This window comes from Talaromyces rugulosus, chromosome III, assembly GCF_013368755.1.
Source record: "Talaromyces rugulosus chromosome III, complete sequence".
NCBI classification, from domain to species: Eukaryota; Fungi; Ascomycota; class Eurotiomycetes; order Eurotiales; family Trichocomaceae; genus Talaromyces; species Talaromyces rugulosus.
This window is the reverse complement of record NC_049563.1, coordinates 2347890-2374536: the sequence shown is the minus strand read 5'-3', so window position 1 is coordinate 2374536 and position 26647 is coordinate 2347890. Positions and strand designations below refer to the sequence as shown.

The window sequence follows — 26647 nt, the reverse complement described above, 5'->3', positions numbered from 1 at the left end:
AAATCCCCAGGCGCACGTGCGGTGGCGACTACAGTGGTGGGCAGGTAAACAGAGTCGAGGGCCAAGAAGAAACGAGGAATAAAATGACCGGAAAGATATGCGGGCGCATGTGCAAGAGATAAATATACAAAATCTGTACAGAAAAAAAGAATATACACAACGGTCGAGGCCGGGCAGAACAAAGGGGAGAAAAAAAGAGTCTGCGATGGTGGGGATCACGGAAGAACTCGAGAAAAGAAGCCGCCATGAGGCTCTCCGGCCGGGTCGCGGCCAATCACCGGCGCCACCGCGTTCCGCTTTGTCGGTGTCGACGATTTACTACAACAGTCTTGACCACATGATATCAAAGAAATACGAATTCATGTCCATTGATATATATCTATGCCTATACATAACAAGTCCCCCGTCTCAATCACCGTTTTTTCTCTTTGGAAATCCTCTTTTGCGCGCGAATCTCCTTCTTCATGCGAGAGTCGACAATCTTATACTTGCCCTTGACTCCGCGAGGACGGCCAGAGATACCCTTGTTAGTACCCTTGGCAACGACCAGCTTGACTTTTTGCTTGGGCTTCTTCTTGGTCGCCCTGTTCATCATCCTGGTGATGGCTTGGGCCTTGTCCCTTTCGCTGATGCTTTCGTCCTCGGCCAAAAGAGCCGACTTCTTGCGCAGCTTCTCTAATCGTTGGGCAGTCTTGAACTTCTTGCGAGCTTGGGCTTCGCGGACCTTCTTGATAGGTCGTGCATTGATTGCTCGCATCTTCTCTTTAATGGCTTCCGCTGCTACTTTGGTGATTGGTCGGTGAAGGTGGCTGTGTCTGCCCTCGTCATCCAGGAACCACTCAGGTAACCCATCAGTATCACGGAAGGCTAATTTGTTGAACCCATCGTCTTTCAGGTCGTGGGACGTCTTTTCGCCTGTAGCCAGCTGCTGTGCAAGAGCCATGGCCTCTGCAGTGATGATATCGATATCTGTAAAACGACTGATTAGTAATGAACAATATACAAAGGGGTGCATGCAAACAAACCTAGACGGCCTTCTTTTGTTCTAGGATCCTGTGACTTCGTCTCTTCCTCATCAGAAGAACCCCAGTCATCTTCTTGAGCTTCCTCAACGGGCGCTTTGGTCTTTGCTTTCGGCTCAGGAGCTGGCTTCTCCTTAGGGTTGGTTTTCTTCTTGGGCTGCACATCGGTTTCTATATCAATAGCACTGTCGTCGTCTTCGATATCATCAAGGTCTCCGAGGTCCTGAAAGATGTCTTGGTCGAAAAACATAGCTGCCTTATTGGACAAATTGTCTGAAGTTGGCGTCTTGATCGTGGACTCGTCGGCATCTTCGCCATCAGAAGCATTGCTTGCATTTTCCTTGTCGGAAAATCCATCCCATTCCTCAGCTTCATAATTCTTCCGAGCTCGTTTCGCACGCAACTTCGAGTCTCGGTCTTGCTGTTGTTCTTGATACGTATCGTACATAGAATCAAGTTCGCGTTCTAGTTGGTCTTCCTCATCGTCCGATTCTTGGTCGCTGTCAGACACGTCGCTGTTGTCTTCAGACTCTGATTCGGCGACTTGACCTGCTGCAATCTTGTCCGTGGCGCCCTCTCGGTTGACTGCCTTGATCCCGAACATAGATTCTCCGCCAATTCCATCTTGTTCCATTCCAATGTCAGTGGGGGTAATCATATGCATTTGCATTCTGACGATTTCCTTCCGCTTCCTCTCGTTTTCTTTTCGTCGCTCCTTCTTCTTCTGTGCATTATCATTATCACGTAAGCGTTGTAGCTCTTCCTGGATAGCCAATTCGTCGTCCATTGGCGCAACGTCAGCGACTTCTTCAGCAGCTTCTTCTTCTTGGTCTTTCTTTTTCAATTTAAGACCAAACTTTTCCCGGACTTTCAAGCGCCACCTCAGTAGACTGCGAAACTCCTTTTTACCGAGAACTCGAAGGTCTGCACAACAGGTGCGAATCTCGTCGGTTGTATCTTCGAGTCTTTCAAGCGTAGCCATTGCCAAATCACCGTTGGGAGATTGTTCAAAGCTTAATTGGTGATAGCCACCAAGGATTGCAATTGGGTCCGTCGTATTGATAAATTCTGTGACGGGTATCTCTTTGTGTTGAGTGTAGTCGCCCTCCTCATAACCCTCCCTCTTGCGCCTTTTCGTCTCTGGGTTGAAAACCTTGGCTTCGTTGTTAGGGGTTGGGTCGGACAACTCGGCGAAAACGTGTCGAGCATCCAAAAATTTCGGGTCGAGACGCTTGGGTGCTTTGAATCCACGGCAGACAACGAAAATCTCGGCAGAAACATTTCTAGAAGATGGGGGCTTTGTAGCCTCGACGGAAGTGAACAATTGCTTGAAGACCCACAAAAGAGGATTGTAGTCTTTAGAGCGGAACACCTTGGTCACAAACGTTCCTCCTTCTTTCAAGAATTCGGTGGCCAGTTTCATTGATTGCAGCACTAGTTCGGCTTGGGAGAAAGCATCCTGAACCCATGCTGTACCAACGTTGGGAGCACCATCGTGCAAAACCGTGTCTGCTTTCAAATGCTTGATGTGAGTCCGGATAGTGGCCCGGCATTTATCGGTTGTGATATCACTTTGGAAACTGATTACTCGCGGGATCGGTTTAATTGGGGCCAGGTCGACACCGATGATGAGACTGCCACCAGGCATGCATTCTGCAGCGACTTGACACCATGACTGTATAGGCCCACTGTTAGCTGTTGCTCCTGCCACTGGGACAAAGACGGACGTACCCCGGGAGCTGCACACAGATCAATGACCACTTTACTCTTCTCGAGAAAACCGTATTTCTTGTTGAGCTGGATCAGTTTGAAGGCAGCACGTGCTCGGTAGCCTTTCTCTTTGGCGAGCTTGTACCACTTATCCAAACGGCCCTTGCCATGCTACGAGCTTGTTAGCAAACAATTGCGATATTCGCAATAAAATATCGCGGGTGCATTGATGACTGACCTTTTTCTGGATTGCCATGGTTGAAAAGCAGCGCCGACAGTCGGTGCGCAGCTGGGCAATTCAAGGTGGTGGTTGGTGGTTGATAATAATAATCGCCTTGAAAAAAAAAAGTTGTTATCGGCCGGTCTCCACACCAGTTTCCAGGCTTGGCAGAGTCTTGGCAGGCCCGCATCACGGGATCGCAGCAGCCGCGGCCTGAGGCAGCAAACCGTTCCTTCACGTGGGGCGCATTCAGTGACATCAACGGATGACTTGACTTAGCACTGTCTGACTTGTCCACCAAGCCATCGCCTGAAAAGAGGATAGCGCACGCTCTGGAGGCAGACACCGCCAGCCTGCTTGTACCTTCCATCCCACCTCACTCCATCCTGTGCCCCGTTATCGCCTTGCCGATGAACCCTAGGTAGTGATGTTACTAGCACTCCCCCGATCGGCTTCATGGGATCTCGAAAGCAGCTGAAGTCCACCCGCTCGGCTGCAGACCCGCAGACCAAGCCAGTCAGCTCCGCCCCAGCTCAGGCAGCTCACGACAACCATCTAGCATCTCAAAAACCTGCTAGCGGAGGGGTGAGTTGCTTCATTTCACATTGTTGCTTCCCTGTCGAGATACTAACAAAGCTTCTTGGCCCAGGGCTGGACGACCAGGACTTGGCCGCGGGGACAGAAAGCCGCTGCTGTAACCGAGGTTGCCCGAGAAAGCATTTCAGCAGCTAGCAACATTGCATCAGAGCTCGCCGTCTCGACAGCTTCGTTACCGGACTCATCAAAGACCTTCAGAACCAATTCCATTCAATTAACCAGGAAAGCAGGCGCCTCAAGCCGGTCTCTTCCGGCAAATGCTACGACTACTAGAATAAATATCGCCTCAAACGGATCTTCTTCAACAGTACCCGATATTGGATCTCCCGAGGAGCCATCCATACCGAACGGGCATGCAGTCAAACCTGCAGAGAAAGACTCATTAAATGGTACTGCGAGTGCCAACGACACCGAGACGTTAGATCAACAAGTCCCGGATACAACGCAGACAGAATCTGGACTCCCTGTCCAGGAAAACAATACACAATCATCCTGGCTCAGCTGGCTCAGCTGGGGTGCTAGCACAACAGACAAGGAAAGCCCCAAAGAGCACGATATGGGTGCGGCCGACGATGAACCAAAGCCAGAATCTGCTCCTGCAGAAGGTCCCGAAGCCTCTGACAGCAACGAAAACACTCATGAGGCCGTAGAAGAATCTGAGATACCAGATTCTGCCCAACAGGCACATGCAGACACAGCAGAACCTGCATCACACACATCGCAGAGAAAAAGTTGGTTGCAAATATGGGGTGGAACCAATGTCAGCAAAGCGGAAGAGGCCCCTCAGAAAGATATTCCAGGTGATGAGCCTCATATCGAGCCCGACCAACCAGCCAGCCAACCCATGAATGTCCCGAGCACAGATCAGAACTCTCAGGTCGAGCAGCTCCAACAAAGCGAGTCTCACAAGCAGCGCTCAGACTCGTCTAAGCCATCTCCATCTGGGTGGGCTTTTTGGTCCCGAGAAATTCCCAAGACAGATGTTTCGCATGCGAAACAACAAGAGACTGGCGAGCTCGTATTGTCTGAGCAGGTCCAAAGTAAAGCAAAGCCGGACGACAACGTACCTCAACCATATACCCAGGCCACCCTATCAACGTCTCCAAAATCTACGAAACCGGCTATACCCGTGAAATCAGCCAGTAGAAAAGCCATCAAAGCCAACAAGCCTACTACAGAAAATGTGGTAGAATATACTGCAGACAATGACACTACCCCGGCTCCTATACCTGCTAAGGTTAAGCCACAGGAGCCTACGGCATCAAAACAGCTTCAAAGTGTATTGACAAGCCAGGTGCTTCCTGCTTTCAAAGACACTTTTGCGTTGCAAGAATCCGCGTCGTGGTTACAGACATTAGGCCGACTCCTCCATTATTCCAAAGATCCGGAAACCCAACATGTGTCAATAATACGCGATCCGCCTCGCCCTAAACGTTGCCTGGCAATTGGAGTTCACGGCTATTTCCCAGCTCCATACCTTCGTACGGTGCTCGGTCAACCCACTGGAACGTCTTTGAAATTTTCCACCCTGGCAGCAAAGGCCATTCACCAGTGGGCTGAAAACCACGGCTACCACTGCGATGTTGAAAAAATTTCTTTGGAGGGAGAAGGTCGCATTGCGGATAGAGTAGATCTACTGTGGAAGCTCCTGCTCCGATGGATGGAAGAAATTCGAAAAGCCGAATTCATAATGTTCGCTTGCCATAGTCAAGGTGCTCCCGTCACGATCATGTTAGTCGCCAAATTGATTGCATTTGGGTGTCTGGATGCGTCTCGTGTTGGTATATGCGCTATGGCCGGAGTCAATCTGGGTCCATTTCCAGACTATAAATCGAGATGGATAGGCGGGTCTGCTGGGGAGCTATTTGATTTTGCCAATCCGACCACCAAAGTGTCCAAAGAGTACGAAATGGCATTGAAGGCATGTTTGGAATTCGGGGTTCGAATTACATATGTTGGAAGTATAGATGACCAGTTGGTTTCCCTAGAGGTATGTGATTGTTCCTATTCCTACGTGGTAAATCCCCACATTTTCTGATTGGATGGATTATAGTCCTCGCTATTCGACCCGGTTTCTCACCCTTATATCTACCGGGCTGTATTTGTGGATAGCAAGGTCCATGCACCCAGCTTGTAAGTGAGATCTTAGAAGTACATAAGTTGCCCTACTAACCTGTATTACCAGCCTTTCGCATCTAGTAGGATTTACCCTCAAGCTACGAAACCTCGGTGTCCATGATCATGGCCTCATTCGAGAATTAAGCACACCTCTTGCGGGAAGTCTCGTGGGAGGTGAAGGCCATTCTCGTCTTCATGATGAAGAAAACATATACCTGTAAGTTGACCTCTTCCGTCCCCCTTATGCATATGAAATGCATCCCATTTGCTAACTTCGCCGTTCCCAGCATGGCCGTCGAATTCGCCCTTGAAACTTCAAATGTCAATGGAGCAACTCTACACTACAAACGCCATCACCTTTTACCATCAACACCGACCAATCCATACATCCTCCCATTCGCATTGCGCGGTCTACTCGAGGAAGACTATGTCCGACATGAACTTCACCAGGAGAGCATGGAACTACTAAAGCAGTTTGATGAATGGAAACCAACGACGAAAGTGCTCAAGGACGTGAAATTTCGGTTAGAGGGGATTCGGTCTAAACTTTAAGATGATAATACCTTTTTTCTTTTTCTTTTTTTTAAATCTATCTTAAATCATGGATATCTCGCTGGATAGATAATGTTTAGGGAAATAGAGAAAGACCATGGGGGAAAATGCAATAAGTTTTAGAACTACCATGCTACATATGTACTTTAAAAAAAGTATCTTGTCCTCCATATTTTTGTTTTCATCAATTCGGCAGCAAGTGCCTCCTCTATTTGATCCATTGATGCTCCGTCTAATGAGGTATCTTCTAGATATTCACAAGATTGATGATGTAAAAAAAAAGTAGACGTACTTTTAATTTCCCAAAACACAGAAGATGATGATAGGGTATTTATTGACTTTGCGGGAAATAATCCCAGTCGCAAAGAAACAAAATGTATATCCACGAACAACCACCACCAAAAAAACAAGGATAAATAAAAAAGACCCGTAATCAGATCCTTAAGACACCAAACCAATGCATTTGTTTTAAAGAAAAGACGGCCGTTACGCTAGAAGACATCAAAATGCCAAGCCAAGATCGATCAACGAAAACTATAGTCACCGTTGCGTGAATGCAGTATGAATTGCTGCTTCGATACCATCTAAGAATATGGTTAGTGAGTGGAAAGAAAATCCGAGGATCAAAGTGGGTTGGTTACCTCTCATTCCGTCCAGGGCTTCCAAAGCTCGCGAATAATTGGATATAGCCCCAACAATCCGTTCCAAGCCCATTCTCAGTTCCTCAACCAGTCGTTCCGTCGAGGGAGACCCGTTAGCGTCGTATTCGAGACCATTGGATCCGTCCTTTGCCACACGTGTCTTGTAGAATATCATCAGCAACGCATAGCTGCCTTGCATAACACAAGACGCAAACGAGGGCATCGTCCGGGGTAGTTGTGCCCGAGGGTCCAACAATGAAGGATCTGCAAAAGGGTCAAGTCTGGGACCCGGGACGCCATGGTCACTGTGACGGAACTGTAGCGGATATGGTAGACTCTGAAGCGTATGTGAAATCATAAGGCCTGCCCGAAGGCATACGTTGGCCGAGTGCTGACTAGTAAACGGGAAGCCTGGACCTAGCCAACAATAGTGTCGATGGAGAGAATCCGAAGCGCCAGATGTAGATGACTCTGAAGGGGAACCGGTGTAGGCTGCAGCCAAGACGTGATTGGGAGTTTCAAACGTATGGCATTGGCAGGCAAGTGGATTAACCTCCCTTCCGTTATTCGCTAGCTGGTACGGATCGTCGATACTTGAATTCGCGGTGGTAAGGTCAAAATGCTTCTTGATGAATATTGGGATATCCGAAAATGCTTGAAACCGGTGGGTTTTTATTTGTCCGCTGCAAAAAAAAGAGGATCTGTTAGCGCTCATCCCAATAAAGCAGGGGAGAAAAGAAGAAGAAGAAACAGTAGAAATGATACCTAGAAAGCTTCATTTTCGTAATAGCCCGAATGCACCGAGCCGTGAGAAACTCGTCATCAACATCTGGAGAAGCAGTGGGTGGAACGGCTAGTTGATTGTTGGCCTGCAGCATCACCGTAGAAGCCCAAGCATCAATCTGTTTCATTTGCTCATAGATCCACGGCATATTAGATCGAGATTTCAGACATTTGTTCAAGTCAATAGTAAATTGGCTAGCGGTTACCAGTACTTGTTGTGCTTGAATCAATAATGGCCAGCCCTGCGGAAGATGTGAGAACAAGGTATGTAACAAATAAGCAGCAATATTACCTCGGGGTCCGATGCGAAATGAGGGTAGGGTGTTGTGAAGCGAGGATCATTGATTATAACTGTCGGGGGCTAACTGTGGTCAACATTTATTTGCTGCGGATAATTGAGGGGGGAATGTACCGTCACGCTGGCAATAGATCCTTGCAAGATGCAAAAATACTGTATATTGAAAAGTTAGAAAATCTGCATATTCTTGGTTCTACTGCATCGGATTTCCTACCGTCATCCACCAAGCTCTTCGTCGTGCTTCAGAGAATTCATCATTTTCTGGCCCAAGTGCGTAAAGAGACAAGTTCATGGCAATAACCCACGCCTGACCGGCACGGTATCTCATTTTCATTAGATTCCCGCGTTGTGCATATTCATAAATGCAAAGTACCAGCAATGCCAATATTCCTTCCAATTCGACGGGTGCTTGAGGGTGGAATGGCTCTCTATTAATAGACGGTTGCGCGTAGTTCAAAGCCTGAGAAGGCTGGGTTGTTGAGTCAATCAGTTCGCCGTCAGCTTCTATGCTCGTCGTTGCCAGCTGAGCAAATGCTTGCGCGTATGATCGGCGCAACATAATTGAGCCAGGGCTCATCGAATCCGGATCGTTTGGATGCGGTACAAGTGCAAGTATTGCGGAAATGGCAGAGCTTAGTGGGGATGCCGGTTCGTAAACGAGCGTGGGTTCTTCTGATGGTGTTGTTGGATGTGAGTCTGCATTGTTCAACGGTTGATCCGGGCCAGGATGGGTGGCTCTGGGAGGCAAGATTGGAAAGTATGGGTGGATGAAGTCGTAATAAGCATTCAATCTGTCGCGTGTTAGCCATGAATTCTTAGAAATGGCTTCTCCAGAGCACTTGCATATCCTGCTCACTGCCGTATACTCTCACCATCGATTGTTTCGCGTGAGAATCACCTAGCATTGGTGGTGGTATAGCCGCATGGTTCCCAACTTCTCTTGAGATGAATATTCCTTCAAACATGCCCTGCACATTAACATCAGAAGTAAAATCGAGATGCCTTAAGCCGGCCCCTGGAAGAGATAAGGGGTCAATCTGGCTGAAGACCCCATCCGCTGACAATGACCGTTAATAAGGCGCCAAAGACTTGGTCAGGTAGATTCGTTGTTACTCACTCTCGTCATAGCGGGTGGGTGACACACCAGGAGGATGCCACTCGTTCGGCTGGGAGGGCTCCCCTGTTTCTGGCGGAGGTACTGTCACCTTCTTTTTTCGAGGTCCACCGCGTTTGCTGGGCAAGTAAGAACATTCTCTGTTTTTGCTGGCACACTTCAATAAATTGATTGACTATTTAGTATAGAATTCGCTTCGGTTTCGTTGACAGATGGGCGTAGCTGTCTTGGGAGAATATTGAGGAACGTGAAAAACATACACTTGAACATGGCTCCTGTCCGTCACACCGCGTTCTCGAAGCTCGGCTAGAAAAGAAAGACCATGTCAGATAAATCACTTGCGGTTAAACCACTGTGGTTAAAAGTATGTAAAGGAATGCCAAGGGAGGTATTTTCAGAAGCAAAGAGGCCGTTCTTACCATGCTAAGCAGGCAACTTTGACGGGCGGTTTGGCAAACTTCCTTCGAGCCACGGATTGACCGGGAAGTCTGTTGTCTTCTGCCTGGATAGGCGATTGTAGATGGACCTGTTGAAAATGACTAAGAGGTTGTTGTTGTTGTTGCTGCTGTTGCTGCTGTTGCTGCTGCTGCTGTTGAAATGGTTGCTGCTGGTGGAAGTGCTGCTGCTGTTGGGGCTGGTCCAACACCATTGCGATCCACACGGCAGGCTGGTGTTTAAGGTGAGTGCCGTTCACTAGATCCCGACGGGCGTCGAGGTCGAGCCGCCTTACGTGAGAGAGGTTGGATTTTACCCAAGACAAGCAGAGCAAGCAAAACTGCCTACTGATAGACTGTTCGATCAATCGATCAATCAATATCAACCGACCTCCGGTGGTCCGCTAGACGGACTAACTGACTGGTTGATTGCAAGCCCCGCTGACCGAGAAAGCACAATACACAGAAGGCGCATAATAATCGTCTGTCATGGGAGCTGCAGCCCTGGGAGGGGGACGTCCTAGGTCGGCGATTCCAGCCAGCAGCAGCAACGGGGTGTAATTCGCCCAAGCTCAGGAGCTGGGCAGTTATAGTATTGAGTAGTTAAACAACGGTGGCATCGGCGCTGAATCTTCGATAGTATTAGTATCTGCAGACGCCGTGTCCAGAGCAGATCCCGGTCTATGGTTGATGTGCGTCAATCGGGATTTGATTTGACGACCAAACAGGGTTAGTGGGCGCGCATTGTGATTTATTTTCGCCACGATAATAATAATCTGAGCAATCGCCCTGTGCGCCTTTTAAGTGTTGCCTCTCGCCCTAAAAAAAGAAAAGCTCCTTTGTGTGTCCTGTCAACACACCTACTACAGCCCTTCCCAAGGATCGTGGAAAGGGTGGCCATGTTCTTCCATGCAGCCATAGGCTGCTACACGACGGCCTGAGCACGTTCACTGTTGCAGACCAAGACCATCACCGTCCTCCCGGAGGGGGCGACTCGGGCGAGAACTGTTGGGCAGCTCCTCTGCTATGACCCAGTTGCTACAAAAGGGTAAAAGGTTGTCCCGTCGCCATGTGTACTATGCCGGGCCGTTTCTCGGACGCCTCAGTGTCCTGCATCGGGCAAACATCAGCACTCTATTTAGGTTTTCTTGAAGCTGTACGATGACGACGGCACCAGCTTTAGGTCGTGAGCAGGACCATGGGACCGGAACATGATTATGTGTATAGTGCACAGCGACCTCGCATTGACTGCAGCCAGAGGTGGAGCCCATAAGAGGTTGGATTGGAGAGCGGGTCTGGCACGCGCTTAGTGTTTTGTCTGTCGAAGTTCAATGGCCGTCGTTCTTTCGAGGCGCATCCCTTTGAGTTTGAGATCCCGGGACTCGGGTCAAGCGCGAGAATAGGGGCAATCCAAGACAGGAGGCAAGAAGCGTGTGGTCGAAAGATGCTAGAACCGTGATTTGGCCGAGACCTGGTACCAAGAATGACGGGTGGAGCAGCAGGCGAAAGTGAGACCAGCACCGGGGATCATTTGAGCCCACTTCGCGATTCAATTCCCGGTCAACCAGTCAATAGAAAAGGTACTGGTCGCCGAAGCACGTAGTACGTTAAACAATGATGGACGCCGAACGAGGCTGTTGGAGAAGCAGGGTGGCGGTGGCGGCGATGAAGGCAAGGGAAAGTTGAATAACAAGCCTTGACTCGAGATCCAACATGGCAGCTGCCAGCCTGCCACAACCCCGATTTGGCAGGTGCGTCGATCACCCGTTGCTCTGTATGTAATCCTGGTATCCCATCGGTATCATCTCTGTAATATATCTCGTATTTCTCTTCCTCTACATCTCCTTCTCGGACCATGCCCGAATCGAGTCCTCTCCGGCGTCGGCCGTTCCTAATTTTTCTATTTTTTTTTTTTTTCACGATGATGATCTCCAATAATAATGTTATTACATACTACCACTAATTAACTATTCCCTATGAAGAAAGAACATCCTCCGCCCCGGCTCGGCAGACAACAGGGGTTGCCGAACTCTCTGTCTTGAAACTCTTCAGCATAAAAAAAAAAATCCCTGGAGAGTAATAATGTATTATAATAATAGTCACGTACGGGGTACCAAGAAACTGTCTCATTATTAGGTAACGCCACGACAATTTGTTCTTGGAACTAGAAAAACTCTAATCAACTTTGCCACAGACAAGCCACAATTTACAATGCCGTGAGGTCACGTGAAATGAATGGATGCAGTTGCAGCACGATTGAGATAGCTCGGTCTTTTATTTCCTCATTATCGATCTAAAAACAAGCGCGCATGGACCAATGACAAAATGGCTGCAGGAAATTATTATTACAGGCGACTGTGAGGCGCAACTAGTGACAACCCTAGTGGTGCGGAACTCATTTCCACTCTTCCCGCTATTATGACTGGTCATGATGTGACGACCTTTATTTGCTTCTCCAGGAAGGATTTTTGTTTTGAATTATTAACAGAGAAAAAAAAAAAAAAAATACCCAACATTATTTCTATTCATCACTCAAAATTTAACGGAAACCTGATGCCTGGCGCATGCCGTACTGACTCCCATACGCTATCAGGTACCTTGACCGGGATTTTATGTCCCTTGAGACTCTGGTCAATTAACCATAGTCCGACCACGAATTCCTCGCGCGAGAGCAGCCCGATTCCGTGATGATCGACCAGATTCCAGATGCCCTCGAGAGTATAAAAAGGCAACCTGCTACGGGACCAGATATCGCGCACCACAAGATGAACCACCATATCAGATAGTACCACAGACGCAGGGAGACGTGGAAATAACTTGGAGAACACTGCCTGCGGAGGAACACACAAGCCCTTGTTGGCGGCCCATACACCTTCGTATCGTTTGCGCTCGCGTTCGGGGATTTCTTGCCGCCATCGCCTGCGGTCGCCTTCGTGATACTTGTGAGGGTGATGGCGGATCAGGTGTCTCCCCCCATGTTTCTTGGCTCCTTCGTCGTCAGACTTGGATGGATCTCTTAGAGTCTGCCGCAGACCTTTAGGAGGACTTGGTGTTGCACGCTGTGGTTCTCCCTTGAACATATCTGCAGGGTGCAGAAGCGAACGTGAACGTGCACGTCGGTTCGGCGGAAGCGGAGGAGCTTCCTTTAGTGGTGACACAGCGCGAGAAGATGCCAGCGAAGAGGCGACAATAGCATCGGCCAAGGCCTCTTTGGTCATACGGTTGGCATCGCCGCTGTCTAGGCGGGCAGCGCTTTGGGCATGGTTCGATGCCTTGACCTGATCTGATGACGAAGTGTTGTATGACGAGCGTGTGCTGACCGAAGTAGATCGCACCCGTCTACTATTACTATTGATCTTTTCCTCCGCAGCAGAAGATGAGCTCGTATGTCCTTCGTGCTCTAAAGACAGAGTAGCCGTTCTAGGTGGCAGCACTAGTTTGGCTGGTTCTTTATCCGACACAGTTGCCGTACGTCTAGGTTTGGGGACCGCGGGTGCGGGTTTGCGATCATGTCTTTCGGTCTGGACTTCCTTATGATTTGGGGTTGGAGGTTTGGAGGGTTTTTCTATAGATAATTGAGTGGTGGCGGCTGCGGACTTTGGACGGTCAATGGCGGCTTTCCTTGGTGTTGGGTTTCGTAAGGGCTGCGCTCCAGTGGTTAATGTAGAACTGCTCCGTTGAATTGGCGACACGCTATTCGTCCTATCTTTGTCCTGATCCGTGATCTTTGCAAGCGAGTCGATGACACCCAGTGATTTCCGCACAGGAATTGGCGCAGGGAGTGGTTGAGAGATTCGGCCAGGTGAACGTTCGGGTTTTGGAGTTTTGGGGTTAACATCTTTTGGTGGTCCACTTGGCTGTATCCTGATCGGAGATACTGATGGTGTAGGTCGAGCAGACTGTGGAGTCCGACTGGCAGACCTTGCCGCGGCCAGACTAGCTGCCTGTATCGGGATGCTAACATCTCTCGCGGCCAAGTGTCCTCCTGTATTCGTGGTATGTATCCTAGCAGGCGTCGGGGCTCCCGAGAACTGTTTTATCCTGTCCGTCACGAACCCATCCTCTGGCATCTCGGACCCAGTGTCATCCTCGGAAGGCTGTTGTTTTGCACGTCTTGCGTGATCTGCTAACACGGCAGCTCGGGCCGTTTTGCCGGGGTTATGAGGCGCATTCGAAGAGCCGGGCTGTAGTTTGTGGGCATTAAATGCGATGTTTGCGCCCTGGAAGGCAGCCATTTCCCTTGCATTTTTAAGAGCTCGCTGGGAGGTCGACTGACCGTCCAGGACGAGACTATCATTGCCGCCGCTCATGAGAGCATTTGAAACGTCGTCAACAGCGAGCCATGTGAGATCAAGTATTATTATTGATGTGTTTTCGACCGTCGTCTTATTAGGGGGGTGCCGGGGACTCCGAAGGCGTCTGTCTCGTCGTCTGTCGGTGTTGGGTAAGCTGAAACTCGGGGGTCGCTGTTTTAGCGCCGAGGTTGTGATAATAATAGGATAGTTCAGTGTGTAAGCGAAGGAAATCTGGTCAGTCAACGTCTCCTCGTGCCCTCTGGATCAGCAGTGACCAGAGGATTGTGACAGCATGGTGGGATTGTCTCCTGGATGTGTAACTGGACGGACATTATTATTGTTGTCGTCGCCATGTGTCTTCCGATAAAAATGGGTCACGCCGAAGATAAACACTTAGCCCCGAGCCACGTGACTTAGCTGGACCTGCGGCCTGCCCGGCTGTCACCCAATTTGACCGGGGAATCGTTGTGGGCCCCTAAACCCAGGTAAATTCTTAGTCAATTCTCACTACACATGTGTGCAGTTCAGAAACCTCTAAAATCATCAATCTGTAATGTCAAGTTATTATAAATTCTAAGGAACCTAGCCCCTACCTAACCCTAACCCAAAGCCTTCCTATGCGCCCAAACACCACAGACGGTTTTTCTCCGTCCAAAGTATTCAACCAGATACAAAACTGGATACAAAACTTCATGCAGCTTCTTACTAAATTTGTAATTAGAACACTATAAATATCTTTAGTGTATCTGAAATCTAAGTGTGTCAATCTATGTTTTGAACTGTTTGCAATTTGCTATGCTGCCATATTTACATCAACGCACTAGTAGACCAAGCCCTCCATTTCAACATCCTCGTCCTCCGCGTCGACTCTGAGAGACGGTAAAAAAACCTTCTGACAACTTAGCCAATTGGTCCCTGAGGCTGTCCACGCGTCCCTTGATCTCCAATTCCTTCCGCCGGTACTCCTCGGCGGTTAACAGTCCTAGCCGTAGTCCTTCTCTCTGCCTTTCCAGGTCATCCAGTTCGTTTTTTCCCCGCTGTATGTTTAAACTCGTAGATATCAATATTCTTGTGGAAATCAGAGAGATCAGAGTGGACACCGGAGCTTGAAGAACTGGGCATGAGTCGTTGCCGCTTTGGTGGTGCCTGCTCAAGATTCTGCGTAGACATATCAATGCTCCGAGGACTTGGAGATCCTTCTCCTTCACGTCTCTTGGAGGAAGTAGGAGGTTCCAAGTTTGGGGAATCACGCACGATTGTGAGCGATGCCATAGACGAAATAGGAGCGGCCGGTGCAGATAACCAGTTTACGACGTCCTGTTTCTTTGCCATATCGTTCAGGAACTCCACCAGTTGCTTTTTGGCCCTGCGCTTTGCCAATGATTGTCGCTGTTGCTGGTCCCATGCATTGAGATCCCCAATGACGATGAGCAATCGCTTTGCTCGACTAAGAGCAACATTCAGCCTACGTTTGTCGGCGACAATCCCAACCTCATGTGGGTTCCAGGATGGTCTGACGAGCATGTAGATGGCAATCTCCGCCTCTTGGCCCTGTGAAGTATCTATAGTGACGTTCTCATTGAAATTGACATGGTGCTCTTTAGCCATCTCTGCGACTGCCTTCCTGTGGGCTTTGTATGGGCTGATCAACATAACATCAGACGGAAGAATTCTTTCTTGATTGGCCGTCTGATGGCTATAAAGAGCCTTCAAAAAATCAAAGGCCATCTTTACCTGCCCTCGATTCTCCAACGAAGAAGACTTTAGTGGTTTTTCTGCCGCACTTTGACAATTCAGAAAGATTCGGCGCCTATGACTCACATGGCGGAAAGCTAATACGCTTGCGCAAAGCTTGTCCAAACTTTGCCCACTCGCTCAGGGTGTGAATTAGTTGCTGCCGCTTGCAGCTGACCGTCGTAGGTGAGGCGGTTGAACATGTCCAGGATATCGGGATGGCAGCGGTAGTTGTTATGTAGCATTGCACAGGGATAACCTGTTTTTTGCAGCCGCTCCATCAACGATCGCTTGGCATAGCTTGCCTCCGGATTGCCGCTGTTCTCACTGATCAGGGTTGGGGCCAGTTGTTCAGGATCTCCGATCAGTACAACTGCTTTAACCGTATTTCGCGTCATGGCGATCATATGATCACCCTCCAAGCATTGGCCCGACTCATCGCAAACCACAAAGTCGGGTTGAAAGTTTTGAAGGCTTTTATGAGCCGAATTACTAAGTGTGGTGGCCAGCACCCTGACTTCAGTTTCCAAACATCCTGCAACAGCTACCTCGTACCGGTGCTTGAAAGCTTTGATCGGGCCCCCTCCATGCAAACAATGTTGTTTGTCTCTTTTGTGCACTTGAAGCAGTTCGTTAAAGCTCTTCTCGTGGCTATTCTAGCTGGCGTAATCCAGCACCATTGATGGCATTTGATACTCCAGCAGTATCTTGTCTGCATCCGTTGGCGCTGCGTTTCGGACTGACTGAATTGCCGCTGTTGGCCCGTAACAATGAGAGTTGCCAAGTTGGTGTTCGGGCACGAGTAAGGATTCCACACCACTGTTTTAACTGCGGATGCTTGTGGAAGAATTTGGCGATCGCGGTGGAAACGTTGTCAACTGCTTTATTTGATCCGGCGGCAAGCAGTACCTTCAGCCCAAGGGAAGCAAGCGTCACAACGATTGCGACAGCGACGTGTGTCTTGCCTGTTCCTGGAGGCCCTTGAATGATGCTTACACCAGCAACTATGGTTCTCACAGAGCTTGTGTACGCCTGTCGTTTAGTGTCGTCAAGCTGGAACGTTTTCTCCAAGACAGCCAATCTGTCACGAATGACATGCTCTTCCAGACCAGACATCTTCGCTGTGTCTAAAACGAAGTAATTCGGGTCTTGGGTGTTCACTTCGGAGCCGTGTGCCAGTACGGTCCTCAGAAGAGAGAATCCTGCACCTGGTGTTTCGGATGTGTCGCCGACCACTAGCTTCTGTGAGGCATCTTTGATAGCCTTGATCTGATTTTTGACGATAGTCAAGTTTGGCTTGATGTTAAGCTTGACTTCGAAATCAGAATCTGGCAGAAAGTCCCCTACGTCGAGCGACTTCAGCTCAACCACAAGATCGGCATCGGTTGGCACATCGATAGTTTTGCCATGAAATTTCAAACCAAACCCATCTCCTGTCTCCACATCAACTTTGACTCCCTCGTTGATATTTGGGACCTTGAATAGCTCCTCATAGGAGCTATTGATGATTATTTGGAGATGGATATACTCCTGGCCGACCTGTCGAATGGTTGCCTTGTGTGTGCGGTCGAAAGTGAAGACGTCCTCTATCACTTTCCGCTGTTCTTCGCGCTCTCTCTTCATTGCCATCCCGAGCCTGAAATACCGCTCGTGGTCATCGATGAAGTAAGGTACAAATGGAATCAAGGGCTTGTGTTGCTCTTCCTCAGTTGGAGGAGCCAGCCAAGGATATCCAGGGACACATGCATCTTGGTCGTTCTTGTTATTGTTGACCTCATCATCGCTCGCTTCTAACTTTTTCATTTGTTGGTAATAATACCAGAAGCATGTCGGAACTTTGTCGGAACCTTGCCCTAGAGATTGTCGATTTGATTTGATTTTTTCTTGGAGCATCAAGAGCCAGTGGCAAAGTTTCGTGGGTTGCTTCCAATTTTTCCTCCAAGTTGCGATGATCGTAACCGACTGATTTTCAGGAAGAGCATCGCTGAGTGCCTCCCAGTTTTGAGTTGAGCCGTTCAGTCTTGTCGTTTAGCCGGTCTTGACAAACTTGGTGTACGTAATCCGAATACATACAGCATCGTTTTTGATGTTTTCGAACCAGGGTTTGTATTGATCTCTCAACTGTTTGATCTTCTGTGCTCCATCGGTATTTTCGTCTTCGAAGTCAATTTCGATGGTGCAGTTCTGGAGACCAAAGACAACGGTTGGTGATAGTTGATCTTTTGTCATCGAAGATGTGATGCGAGGACTTTGGCTGTCTGGAGAGATCTTGTAGAAACCAGCCACGGAAGTCGAGTCTTCGAATCCCATCGTGCATTCCATCTGGTTGACAAATTTCCTGACGTCTGAGGGGCTACCCATCCCCTAAGGCTAATTAAACCAGTCCCTCAAATCTAAAGTAGCTATCATTGTGATATTGAGAACTCGGGGGTTACGTACTTACAGACGAGTAGAGGAGGAGGGAGAGGAGAAGGAGAGTTAAGTATGCAGGGGCCACACCGGACGCCCTGTAAGGAAAGTTTGAAACGGAGGCCACACGAGAACGCTCCGCGAGGAAAATTGTAAACGAAGCTTCAGGCACATTCACTGCAAGGAGTAAGCAAAGAGGAACGAGAAATGAGTAAATAGTTAAAAAGACAAGAATAAAAACTTACCAAAGCAACCAGGTAAAGAGTCAAGATGAGACTGTAGAGCTGGAGGGCATGTGAAGGAGAGAAACTGAAGAGAGGAGGAGGAGAGGAAGAGGAGAGAAACCGCAGTTTCCTTCCCAACAGGACAACGCCGTGGTCTCTTTGTCCTCGCCGGTGGATGTGCACGTGATAAGGTCTTTTTTTTATGAATATTCATTGTATCCACTGGGTGGCGGAGTGCCAATTGACATGATGAGGTCTCTATTATCCTTGTATTCTTTTAATCGCTACCTAGCAGTATCAAACACGACATAACCATAAATAGCTCTTACAATTGCATTGTTAAAACTCATTAAAAAAATTTCTAGGCATTCTGGACTCGATTGTAGATTTATTTAGTTTTATAATTCCCATCAATTGGAGTTGTCAGTATGAATGAAGGCTTGCTCCAGAGGTCGACAAACAATCGCCACGCGGGGGGTTTGACTTGGGATGGCCTTATTGATTTAGCAAGTAGTTTACATATCTAAACCACTGAGTTGACCATCAAAAATCCATTACAGGAATTATAATGATTGTCCATGGAACCTGGTTGGGCTTCGCTTGGGAGTCAATAGAGAGCACGATGAAGCCCGGCAGTAGAGAAAATAATCATGTACTAGTACTAGCTATTTTGACTAGCTATATCAAAGAAGAAGTGTAAATTTAGATGCCAGTGAGTTCAGAAGTTTTAGATTTAATCCTTCTTCCTAACAGATTGGAAAAAGTTGCTTGTTTGAGTGCCGCCATGTGTCTTTGGTAAAAACAAGCCCCAAGCCACGTGACTTGGCCAGAGCCGATTTGACAAGCCACATGCAGCCCCTAGATGTTCTGATGTGCTGCTGAGATCAGGAAGGTGGTTATTAAGTTTAATTATTGTCTTGCCAAGTTGCGTGGACTGGTACGAGTGGGATTGGCTGACTTAGGGAGCCCTCGGTGGCCATGAGCACGCCATCAGGCGATGAGATGCAGCTAGCGAACATATGTCTTAGACCCTGTCTTTCAACAATCGTAATATAAACAAATGTAGTAAGTACTACGAAGTCACTAGCCCTAAAACAGCCCGGGGTTGGACCGTTCAAGACTCGGCTAATTCCCCGGCAGTTGAAACTTTATCCGAACACAACAATCAATGTCTGCACGCTCGATCCGCTGTAGATTTTCTGATTATAGAAATTATCCGAGGATTTTCCCCCATATACACAAACAGACCCCATGAACTGACAGTGTTTGGCTGTATTTGATAGGCTCGGGTAAAAACAGGATTTAGCCGCGGTGGAGAACGCGGAGGAACCTTAGCTATGTAGTTCTCCACCAATGGAGTCGCCGCGTCTCCATCGCAAGAAACAAGAAAACAATTCTCATGCAGGCCAGGATTGACGCCGATAATAAAGAATGCGCTTGTATTGGCTGAGCCAAGGCCGCTGTTGGCCCCCCGAAGGCTAGCGGTCAACGGCCATGCGGAGTGCGCGTGGCCATTATTATTATGCCATTTGTTTTAATACCCCGGATTTCCCCTCTCCCCGCGTCACTCACTCTGGCTCCTCTCCACAAGGACCGACAAAGCGATTATACGGTCTGAGGATGACATCTCAGGAACTGAAATTCACCAAGGTTGCATGTTAAGTGCTTCGTACCAGCCTAGGCGATGGAAGCGCCAACCGCCAAAGACCAGGGCCGGCGAAAGTCTGGTTCTCCCTCGTCTTTGGAATGCTCTACCTGCCAGGCGACCTTCAGGCGACCTGAGCATCTCAAACGGCATCTGCGAAGCCATACCAAAGAGAAACCGTTTCAATGCAGCCAGTGTAGCCGCCGGTTTTCCAGGAGGTACAAAGAGATCTACCGTTTTCCTGTAGAAAAGACGGTCTAGCTAATGCGACTACTAGTGACACGCTGCACCGGCATGATCAAAGCCATCATGCACCAGGCGCTCAGGGAAAATTTGACTACGCTCACCGCATTACCGTGAAAACATTTCGCGCATGCTTCCAATGCGCATCTGCTCGCGTCAGATGTAGTGGCGGGGATCCCTGTGCTCGGTGTCAGGATCGTACAATAAAATGTCAATATCCCACGGAAAGGCGCTCAAAATTGAAAAAGACAAATCGAGCGCGCCGAATGTCTAACGAGGAAACACATTCTCGCACGAGCAAATCGCCGGAGCAACCGACTCGAGAAAATGACCGCGTATTCCAGGATTCCATCACCTCGTCGAGCCCTCCGCATGGACACGCTCCTCAGCAAATCCAATTTCAGTTTATAAACAACAATGACATTTACCAACAAAGCCCCATAGATCAACATACTACCACTGATAGCCACCATAGCCAGCAAACAAATGAGATGGGTGACTTTGACCAGCAACAAACATTCCCTGGGCACACCTTGGATAATTCACGGTTTTCATATCCTTATATTGACCAAGGCTCTCAAAGGATATTGCAGAATGACTCTACCTCTCTGTTCCCAATCGCTATACCAGATAACCTCTCGATCCCCCAAGATGTACGCCCTAACGATCCACAGTCCCATGTGGACTTGGTATTGAACCCAAATCTGTCCGATCCAACCTCCGGCTCTGCATTGAACTGGATCTCAACAGAGCTCCTCAAAGACACAGAAGACGCACTACTATTGGACCCAGACCTCCTAAACCAGTCTATTCAACAATGGTGGCCTGAAAGCTTCGACACGAGCATCACATGGCTTTCTCCCATGGACAGTTTAGACCAAGTGCCCCTGTTCAACAATTTTCGACAAAATCTTCTCGAAGCTGCTCCACCTCCTGTGGAGAGTCCTGGAAGACATAGCAGTGTATCGCAGGACGGTTCTCTCTTTTCGGGCTCAAACGATGACTCGGTGCTATCAGGAGAGTATTACGTTAACGGCGAAGGCTCTCGATGTCCTAAATACAGTCGAAAGCGAAAGGAATATTGGAGCATTGCCGAAAATATAACTCCATTATTGCAGCCCCAAGATAATTCGAAAGAGACTTCGATTTTTGAGTTTCCGACAACACACTTTATCCAGACAGACGACCCAACCTTGAGCGCAACCCTAGATAAGCAGCTCTCCCTAGCCATATATGAAAGGATGGTTTCGTCATTTGAAAGGATATGCCGCCTCGACTCCGTTATTTTCACTCCCTTCGCAACAGGCCATTTTCCAACCTCCGAATTACTCACATATTTTTTACGCCACTATCTGGACGGCTTTCAGCCCGTATACCCCATCTTTCACGTCCCAACATTCGATCCGAATGAAATGCATTGGATTTTGGTACTTGCAGTATCGGCCATTGGATGCAATTTTGCCAATTCGGCAGAAGCAGCTCAATACGCGCAGCCTCTTCATGAGTTTGTTCGGCGCGCAATTATAGTAGAAAGACAGAAGAACGCGATAAACTTCACACCTCTCTGGCTCATGCAGGCCATGCTATTGAACTGCATAGGTCTCATACATAGTGGAAACCCTCAAAATAGAGATTCCGGCTTGAGTTTGTTTAGCGAGCTTGTGCGCCTGGCTCATGGCGGGGATCTTTTTTCAGCTAGCCATCAAAGCCATGGCCAAGATACAAGACAATGGGGGTATTGGATTGAAAAGGAGACGAAGCGAAGAACCAGCTACCTTTTGTGGTTAGTAGATACTACTTTGGCCTATACCACAGACTCACCACCACTACTTTCTCTGAAAGATGCTCAAACACCGCTTCCGGTCCACGAGAGGTTGTGGGAAGCGAATTCCGAATATGTTTGGCAGAGTTTATATCAAGAAGAAAACGCATCACTCTACTCTGCAATGGAGACTCTGTTCATCGAGAAGAGACTCACACCTGGTATTGGAGAGTTCAGTCACATTCTCCTTCTCCATGCCCTTTACCAGAGACTGTGGGAGGTAGGCGACTACTTCCAGCGGCCTCTCTCCTGGTGGACTCCTACCGCGGAGAGACGAACACGGGAATCTGCTCTACCTTCAAAATCCATCTGGTTGCCGGGGATACCTCTATTCTCAAAATGGCGAAACAGTGCTTGTGATTGTCTGGATACCCTGCACTGGTCTGCCAATGGAACCATCGCCAAAGCCGCCGGGCTAGAGCACCCAACAGTCCTTCACTTACACACTGCACGTCTCGTACTTCTTGTCCCCTTCCGCGAGATACGAACCCTAGCAATGTCGCTAGCTCGACTAGAAGTATCCTGGGACAAACTCGATCAAGCACCCGAGTGGCATCACATATGGCGATGGGGCAAACACGATCAATATAAAGCTCGACTCTCGATTATCCACGCCGGCACGGTGATATGGTATATTCGTCGGTATTCCACAAACGCGTTTCACGAGCCAATTGCGGTCTTTCTAGCCACTTTGACTCTGTGGGCGTATGGACTGTGCCATCATCAATCTCAAGACCAACAACCCGAATTATCGTCTCCGATCTCGCAGCACGGGACGCTGGCTTCGGCTGCAAGCCCGTCATTTATTCATATCGATCGGCCGTGTGACGATGAAATTGTGCAGCTGTTTGTGCGTGTCGGTCAGACAATGAGAGGTAATGTGACCGGTGTGGGCGATATATGTGGTCCACATGGCCCTTCGAGGATTCTGCAGGAAGGAATCCATATTCTGTCTGGGCTGGTCTCGGCATGGGGAGTAGCTCGTGAATATATTGACATTCTGTCTCGGATGGGGAATCAAGCCGCGCTTGCCACGCCTGCTGCGATTGATGCCAGATCCGGTGAATGGTAGCTTATAGATAACATATACATTTGTGGATATTTCCATATCATCATTTAAACCAGTTGGAATTTGAAGGGTCCGTCGGTACTTGACCAATTGGAATTTATCATAATATAAATATAATACTAGAAATGTAGTGCTTCTATCCTATCAAATTTTCGAGTCTCTCCTGTCAGGATGGTGCATACCCTGTAAGGCATCAGTTTAATCAATAAATAGAAATAAAGAAAAAAGAAAACATACTCTCTTCATCCAACAACGTCTTCTCTTTCCAACTCCGCTCAACCCAATCCACCGACACAATATGCGGGAGTTTATATCCAGAAGAACTGACCAGTTTAGAAAGCGTTTTCCGAAGGGAAGCCAGTTCTTCTTCTCCTTCTCTCGACGAATGGGGGCTCGGAACAACGATGTGCGTAATGCCGGTCTTTGTATCTTTCTTTTTACTCTGGCCTGTTTCTAGAGTTTCGCTGATGTCAGCGCTGCCAAATTCGGCCAGGCTGCGAGCAAGTTGAAGCCGTTGAGAGATATCTGAGTTGGACGAATTCAATGGCGATGGCGATTCTGGAGAGTGGAAGTATAATGTCAAGCCCTTGAAGATCCAACCGGGCAAGGCGGCGCCTTGGCTGTGCTCTTCCTGAGTTTGCGCAAACAGACGTGCTGAGATCTGCGAAATTGCTTCGGTATCAATGGCTCTATCGAGCTTCATATCCTCGAGTACGGCTTTTAGCTCTTCGACCGTGGTGTTTCGTGTGTAGCTGTCGTTGTATTCGTCAACGTTTTCAGCGATATTATCTTGCTGATCTTCTTTGGCAAAGAACATGTGCCTAAAATAAATACTCTTATATTAGGCAACTGTAGGTGTAAAAGGTAGCTTCTTCTGGGGTACCGACCTAGGTTCAAATGGAAGGAGAAATGTGGGTAGGTTCTCATCAGCTTCGGTTTGTTTGATACAATCAAACAGCCATATAGGCCGAATGATATTTTGGCTGCCACTTTTTTGTATCGAAGCAACTTTGACCGTTCCTAAATATAGTCAGATTTTACTTGTACCTACTACTTATAAGAGAATGAAGAATAACATACTTCTATCTGCAATACAAACAGTATTCGGGGCTGCTGTATGTGTTTGGAAAATCTGACCACCATTTGACTTGACAAGCTGTTCCAGCTCTGCTTTTGTTTTCTTCTCTGGCGTCTTTGTATCGGTCATGACAACTTTTGTATTGTTAGATTTTGGTTTTTCCAGAAAAGGACGAGCACATACAAAAATTCAATCCGTCAAATACGTTGTTAACTGGTCCTGCATATTCGACAGTGGTATCACCATCGTACCCAGCTACTGTCAAAGGCTTTTTAGCCGTCATTTTGAGTCGTTTCTTGCGGAAGTTTTCAACAGTAAACTGTTTTTCTTTTTGCTCTTGCTCGACATTGGACTTTAGATCAAGGAATTCCTGTACTGAGAGCGCCGTCTTCCAGTCCTTGTCCATTCGCAGTCTCTTAAATCGCGGAAACCGAAGGGTCAGGCCGATGCGAAATTCATCGCTAACCGACACAGACGCAGCTTTAACGCAAACGACGACCGACTCATCCGGCCTAATCCATTCATCAGGTACTTCTTTCGGACCGGTGACTCCACCTGCGAGTTCGATGAACTCGGACGGTGGCTTTTTCGGATTCCATGTCTTCCACTTTCCGTCCGTATGATGCCTGATATTGGCATAGTCAGTAGCGGTAAACCCGCCGCCGACTTTGCAGAATGAATAGAACTTCATGGGAGAATCTCCATTCTGTGCGTTGGGGTCGTTAACGCGTAGGCCGCATAGATAGCTAGAAAGGCCACCTCCACGCCTCCCAGACCCGTAGTAGCCTCCTATGACTACAAGATCCAAAGATTCTCCAAACTCAGTCATATACTCTGGTTTTACTTTCATCCAGTCATCATGACGCTCGTTTAATCTGTACGGAGACCTTGGGTTTTTCAGCACTAGGCCTTCAGATGCCTCCTCTATCACCTTACGCAGGATCGGCTCGATTTCGGCAGCTGTGGTAGCCTCCTGATAACTATGGATTTCAAATCTTCGGTGGACAGGCTGTATAGCTTTCTCGAGCGCACGGCGGCGATCTCGTAACGTGTACCGCGTTAATTCTCGATCGTTCAGATACAGTATATCGAATACTCGAAACAACGGCCGCGGTCCGTGCGAATTCGGGTCTCGCTTTTCGGCCAACGCTGCAGTTTTCAATGTACCAAACGGGACCGGTGCATCTTGCTCGGGATCCCATGTCACCATCTCGCCATCTAAGATGATGTTATCCACGCTATCAACAAAAGCGTCTTTCAGATGACGGGTGAGGGACCCATTTGGATCATAGAAGCCATTTCCATAGAGGTATGTATATTCCTTGGCCTTGCGAGACCAGAAACAAAATCGTTTCCCTCCCTCAACGGAGTCATCAGATGCCATGTGCAGTTGCATTCGCTCTCCGTCGAGTTTCTCCTCGATCCAAAACGTTGGGTCATCATCTGTGGGTCTCATTCGTTGCACCATCTTCTCAAAAGAGTGCATCTGGAATTGCGCCAACTGAGGCTGAAAACACTGCATAAGTGAAACTCCCCGTTCATCACCTTCGAGCCTGATGTTCGGGTCATGAAGTTCCCAGCAGACACGGCGCAGACTACTGGATATGCTAAATAGTCTTTCTGCATCAGGATGCCACACGTTGAAAAACGTCCGCTCGGTGGCGCCTACTTTCATTTGTCGTAGAATGATGCGTATGAGCCACATCAGTTCCTCTGGGTTCATTCGTCGGTAGAATTCAGTCAGGATAGGAAGTTGCTGATCTTCTTTAGGTGCGGCTGATAGTTGGTCCAGTCGATCATTGACCTCTTCAATAAGCATATCGCCGACCTCGACCCTCATGGGTCTCTTGGAAAGCACCTCGAAGCATCGGCCGGCAAAGTCGCCAGCCATGCGGCTTGCGGCGCTTTGCCCCGGTAGCTTCCAATTCAGTAGATTGAAGCCATCTTCAGAGTTTTTGTCAATTTTCATAATTCGCACAAGTAGCTTGCCGATGACTTTTTCCTTCAGTCCATACATGGCCCGATCCCGGTCCTTGTCGGGCACAATGAGTCGAAAGGCCGGATAAATGTCATCGCCGACATCTTTTCGCCAGCGAGAGATGAAGCGTTGGATTACATCGCGGCGACTGTCCTGAGGTGTGAGGTTGGATGGTCCATGAGGTCCGACCTTCCTACGCGATGCAGGGCCAGATACCTTGGGCCGTTTCTTGTTCTCGCTTAGCGGGTTGAAAAGATCAGTAAACAGATCATGGAATGGCAGCGTGTTGGCATGATTGCGAGGTCTATTGGGATATCTGGTTTCTTTGTGAGCCAATTATGTAGACATAATAAGGTGGTGATGATGTTATACTTTTCATCCAGGTCTTGCTCGTCGGGTTGGCCGGCATCTGGCATTTGCGTGTCTAGATCGTGATGCTCCATCGTCGTACAAGCAGAGTTGGTTTATTGTTTGATTCTCTACAAAGTTGTCATGGTTATTGTTGTTTATCAACTAGGACTGCCTGGTGGACGCGACAGTCTAGGCTGCAGCGGCTGGTGGAGACGGGAGAACATGTGATATCTCAAGCCCCAAGCCCCGAGTCCCCGACGTCATCTTTTCCGAAAAGAATATGTTCTTGCATTGTTTTACTTGACTTAAT

General features: G+C 48.4%; 8 protein-coding genes across 8 annotated transcripts; 2 read left to right on the top strand and 6 right to left on the bottom strand.

Moving 5' to 3' along the window:
* Positions 1–412: 412 nt before the first annotated feature.
* On the bottom strand, positions 413–2988 carry TRUGW13939_05682 (uncharacterized protein; the record flags this gene model as incomplete). The annotated part of the gene is made up of 4 exons (XM_035488842.1): positions 413–969; positions 1026–2697; positions 2754–2903; positions 2971–2988. 4 exons carry the CDS (start codon positions 2986–2988, stop codon positions 413–415), a joined length of 2397 nt encoding a protein of 798 aa, XP_035344735.1.
* Positions 2989–3408: 420 nt separating this feature from the next.
* TRUGW13939_05681 (uncharacterized protein) lies at positions 3409–6219 on the top strand (the record flags this gene model as incomplete). Its single annotated transcript, XM_035488841.1, has 5 exons — positions 3409–3537; positions 3602–5539; positions 5603–5682; positions 5735–5884; positions 5955–6219. 5 exons carry the CDS (start codon positions 3409–3411, stop codon positions 6217–6219), a joined length of 2562 nt encoding a protein of 853 aa, XP_035344734.1.
* Positions 6220–6759: 540 nt separating this feature from the next.
* Positions 6760–9704, bottom strand: TRUGW13939_05680 (uncharacterized protein; the record flags this gene model as incomplete). Its single annotated transcript, XM_035488840.1, has 9 exons — positions 6760–6803; positions 6861–7543; positions 7626–7885; positions 7936–8004; positions 8056–8094; positions 8156–8755; positions 8814–8998; positions 9059–9174; positions 9475–9704. 9 exons carry the CDS (start codon positions 9702–9704, stop codon positions 6760–6762), a joined length of 2226 nt encoding a protein of 741 aa, XP_035344733.1.
* A 2313-nt stretch (positions 9705–12017) lies between these two features.
* On the bottom strand, positions 12018–14137 carry TRUGW13939_05679 (uncharacterized protein; the record flags this gene model as incomplete). The annotated part of the gene is made up of 2 exons (XM_035488839.1): positions 12018–14043; positions 14115–14137. 2 exons carry the CDS (start codon positions 14135–14137, stop codon positions 12018–12020), a joined length of 2049 nt encoding a protein of 682 aa, XP_035344732.1.
* Positions 14138–14798: 661 nt separating this feature from the next.
* TRUGW13939_05678 (uncharacterized protein) lies at positions 14799–15916 on the bottom strand (the record flags this gene model as incomplete). The annotated part of the gene is made up of 2 exons (XM_035488838.1): positions 14799–15567; positions 15624–15916. 2 exons carry the CDS (start codon positions 15914–15916, stop codon positions 14799–14801), a joined length of 1062 nt encoding a protein of 353 aa, XP_035344731.1.
* Positions 15917–16169: 253 nt separating this feature from the next.
* Positions 16170–17828, bottom strand: TRUGW13939_05677 (uncharacterized protein; the record flags this gene model as incomplete). The annotated part of the gene is made up of 2 exons (XM_035488837.1): positions 16170–17510; positions 17592–17828. The coding sequence occupies 2 exons, from the start codon at positions 17826–17828 to the stop codon at positions 16170–16172; spliced, it is 1578 nt and encodes a 525-aa protein (XP_035344730.1).
* A 2477-nt stretch (positions 17829–20305) lies between these two features.
* TRUGW13939_05676 (uncharacterized protein) lies at positions 20306–22933 on the top strand (the record flags this gene model as incomplete). The annotated part of the gene is made up of 1 exon (XM_035488836.1): positions 20306–22933. One exon carries the CDS (start codon positions 20306–20308, stop codon positions 22931–22933), a length of 2628 nt encoding a protein of 875 aa, XP_035344729.1.
* Positions 22934–23096: 163 nt separating this feature from the next.
* TRUGW13939_05675 (uncharacterized protein) lies at positions 23097–26429 on the bottom strand (the record flags this gene model as incomplete). Its single annotated transcript, XM_035488835.1, has 6 exons — positions 23097–23113; positions 23168–23751; positions 23818–23950; positions 24011–24142; positions 24192–26302; positions 26359–26429. The coding sequence occupies 6 exons, from the start codon at positions 26427–26429 to the stop codon at positions 23097–23099; spliced, it is 3048 nt and encodes a 1015-aa protein (XP_035344728.1).
* Positions 26430–26647: the final 218 nt, after the last annotated feature.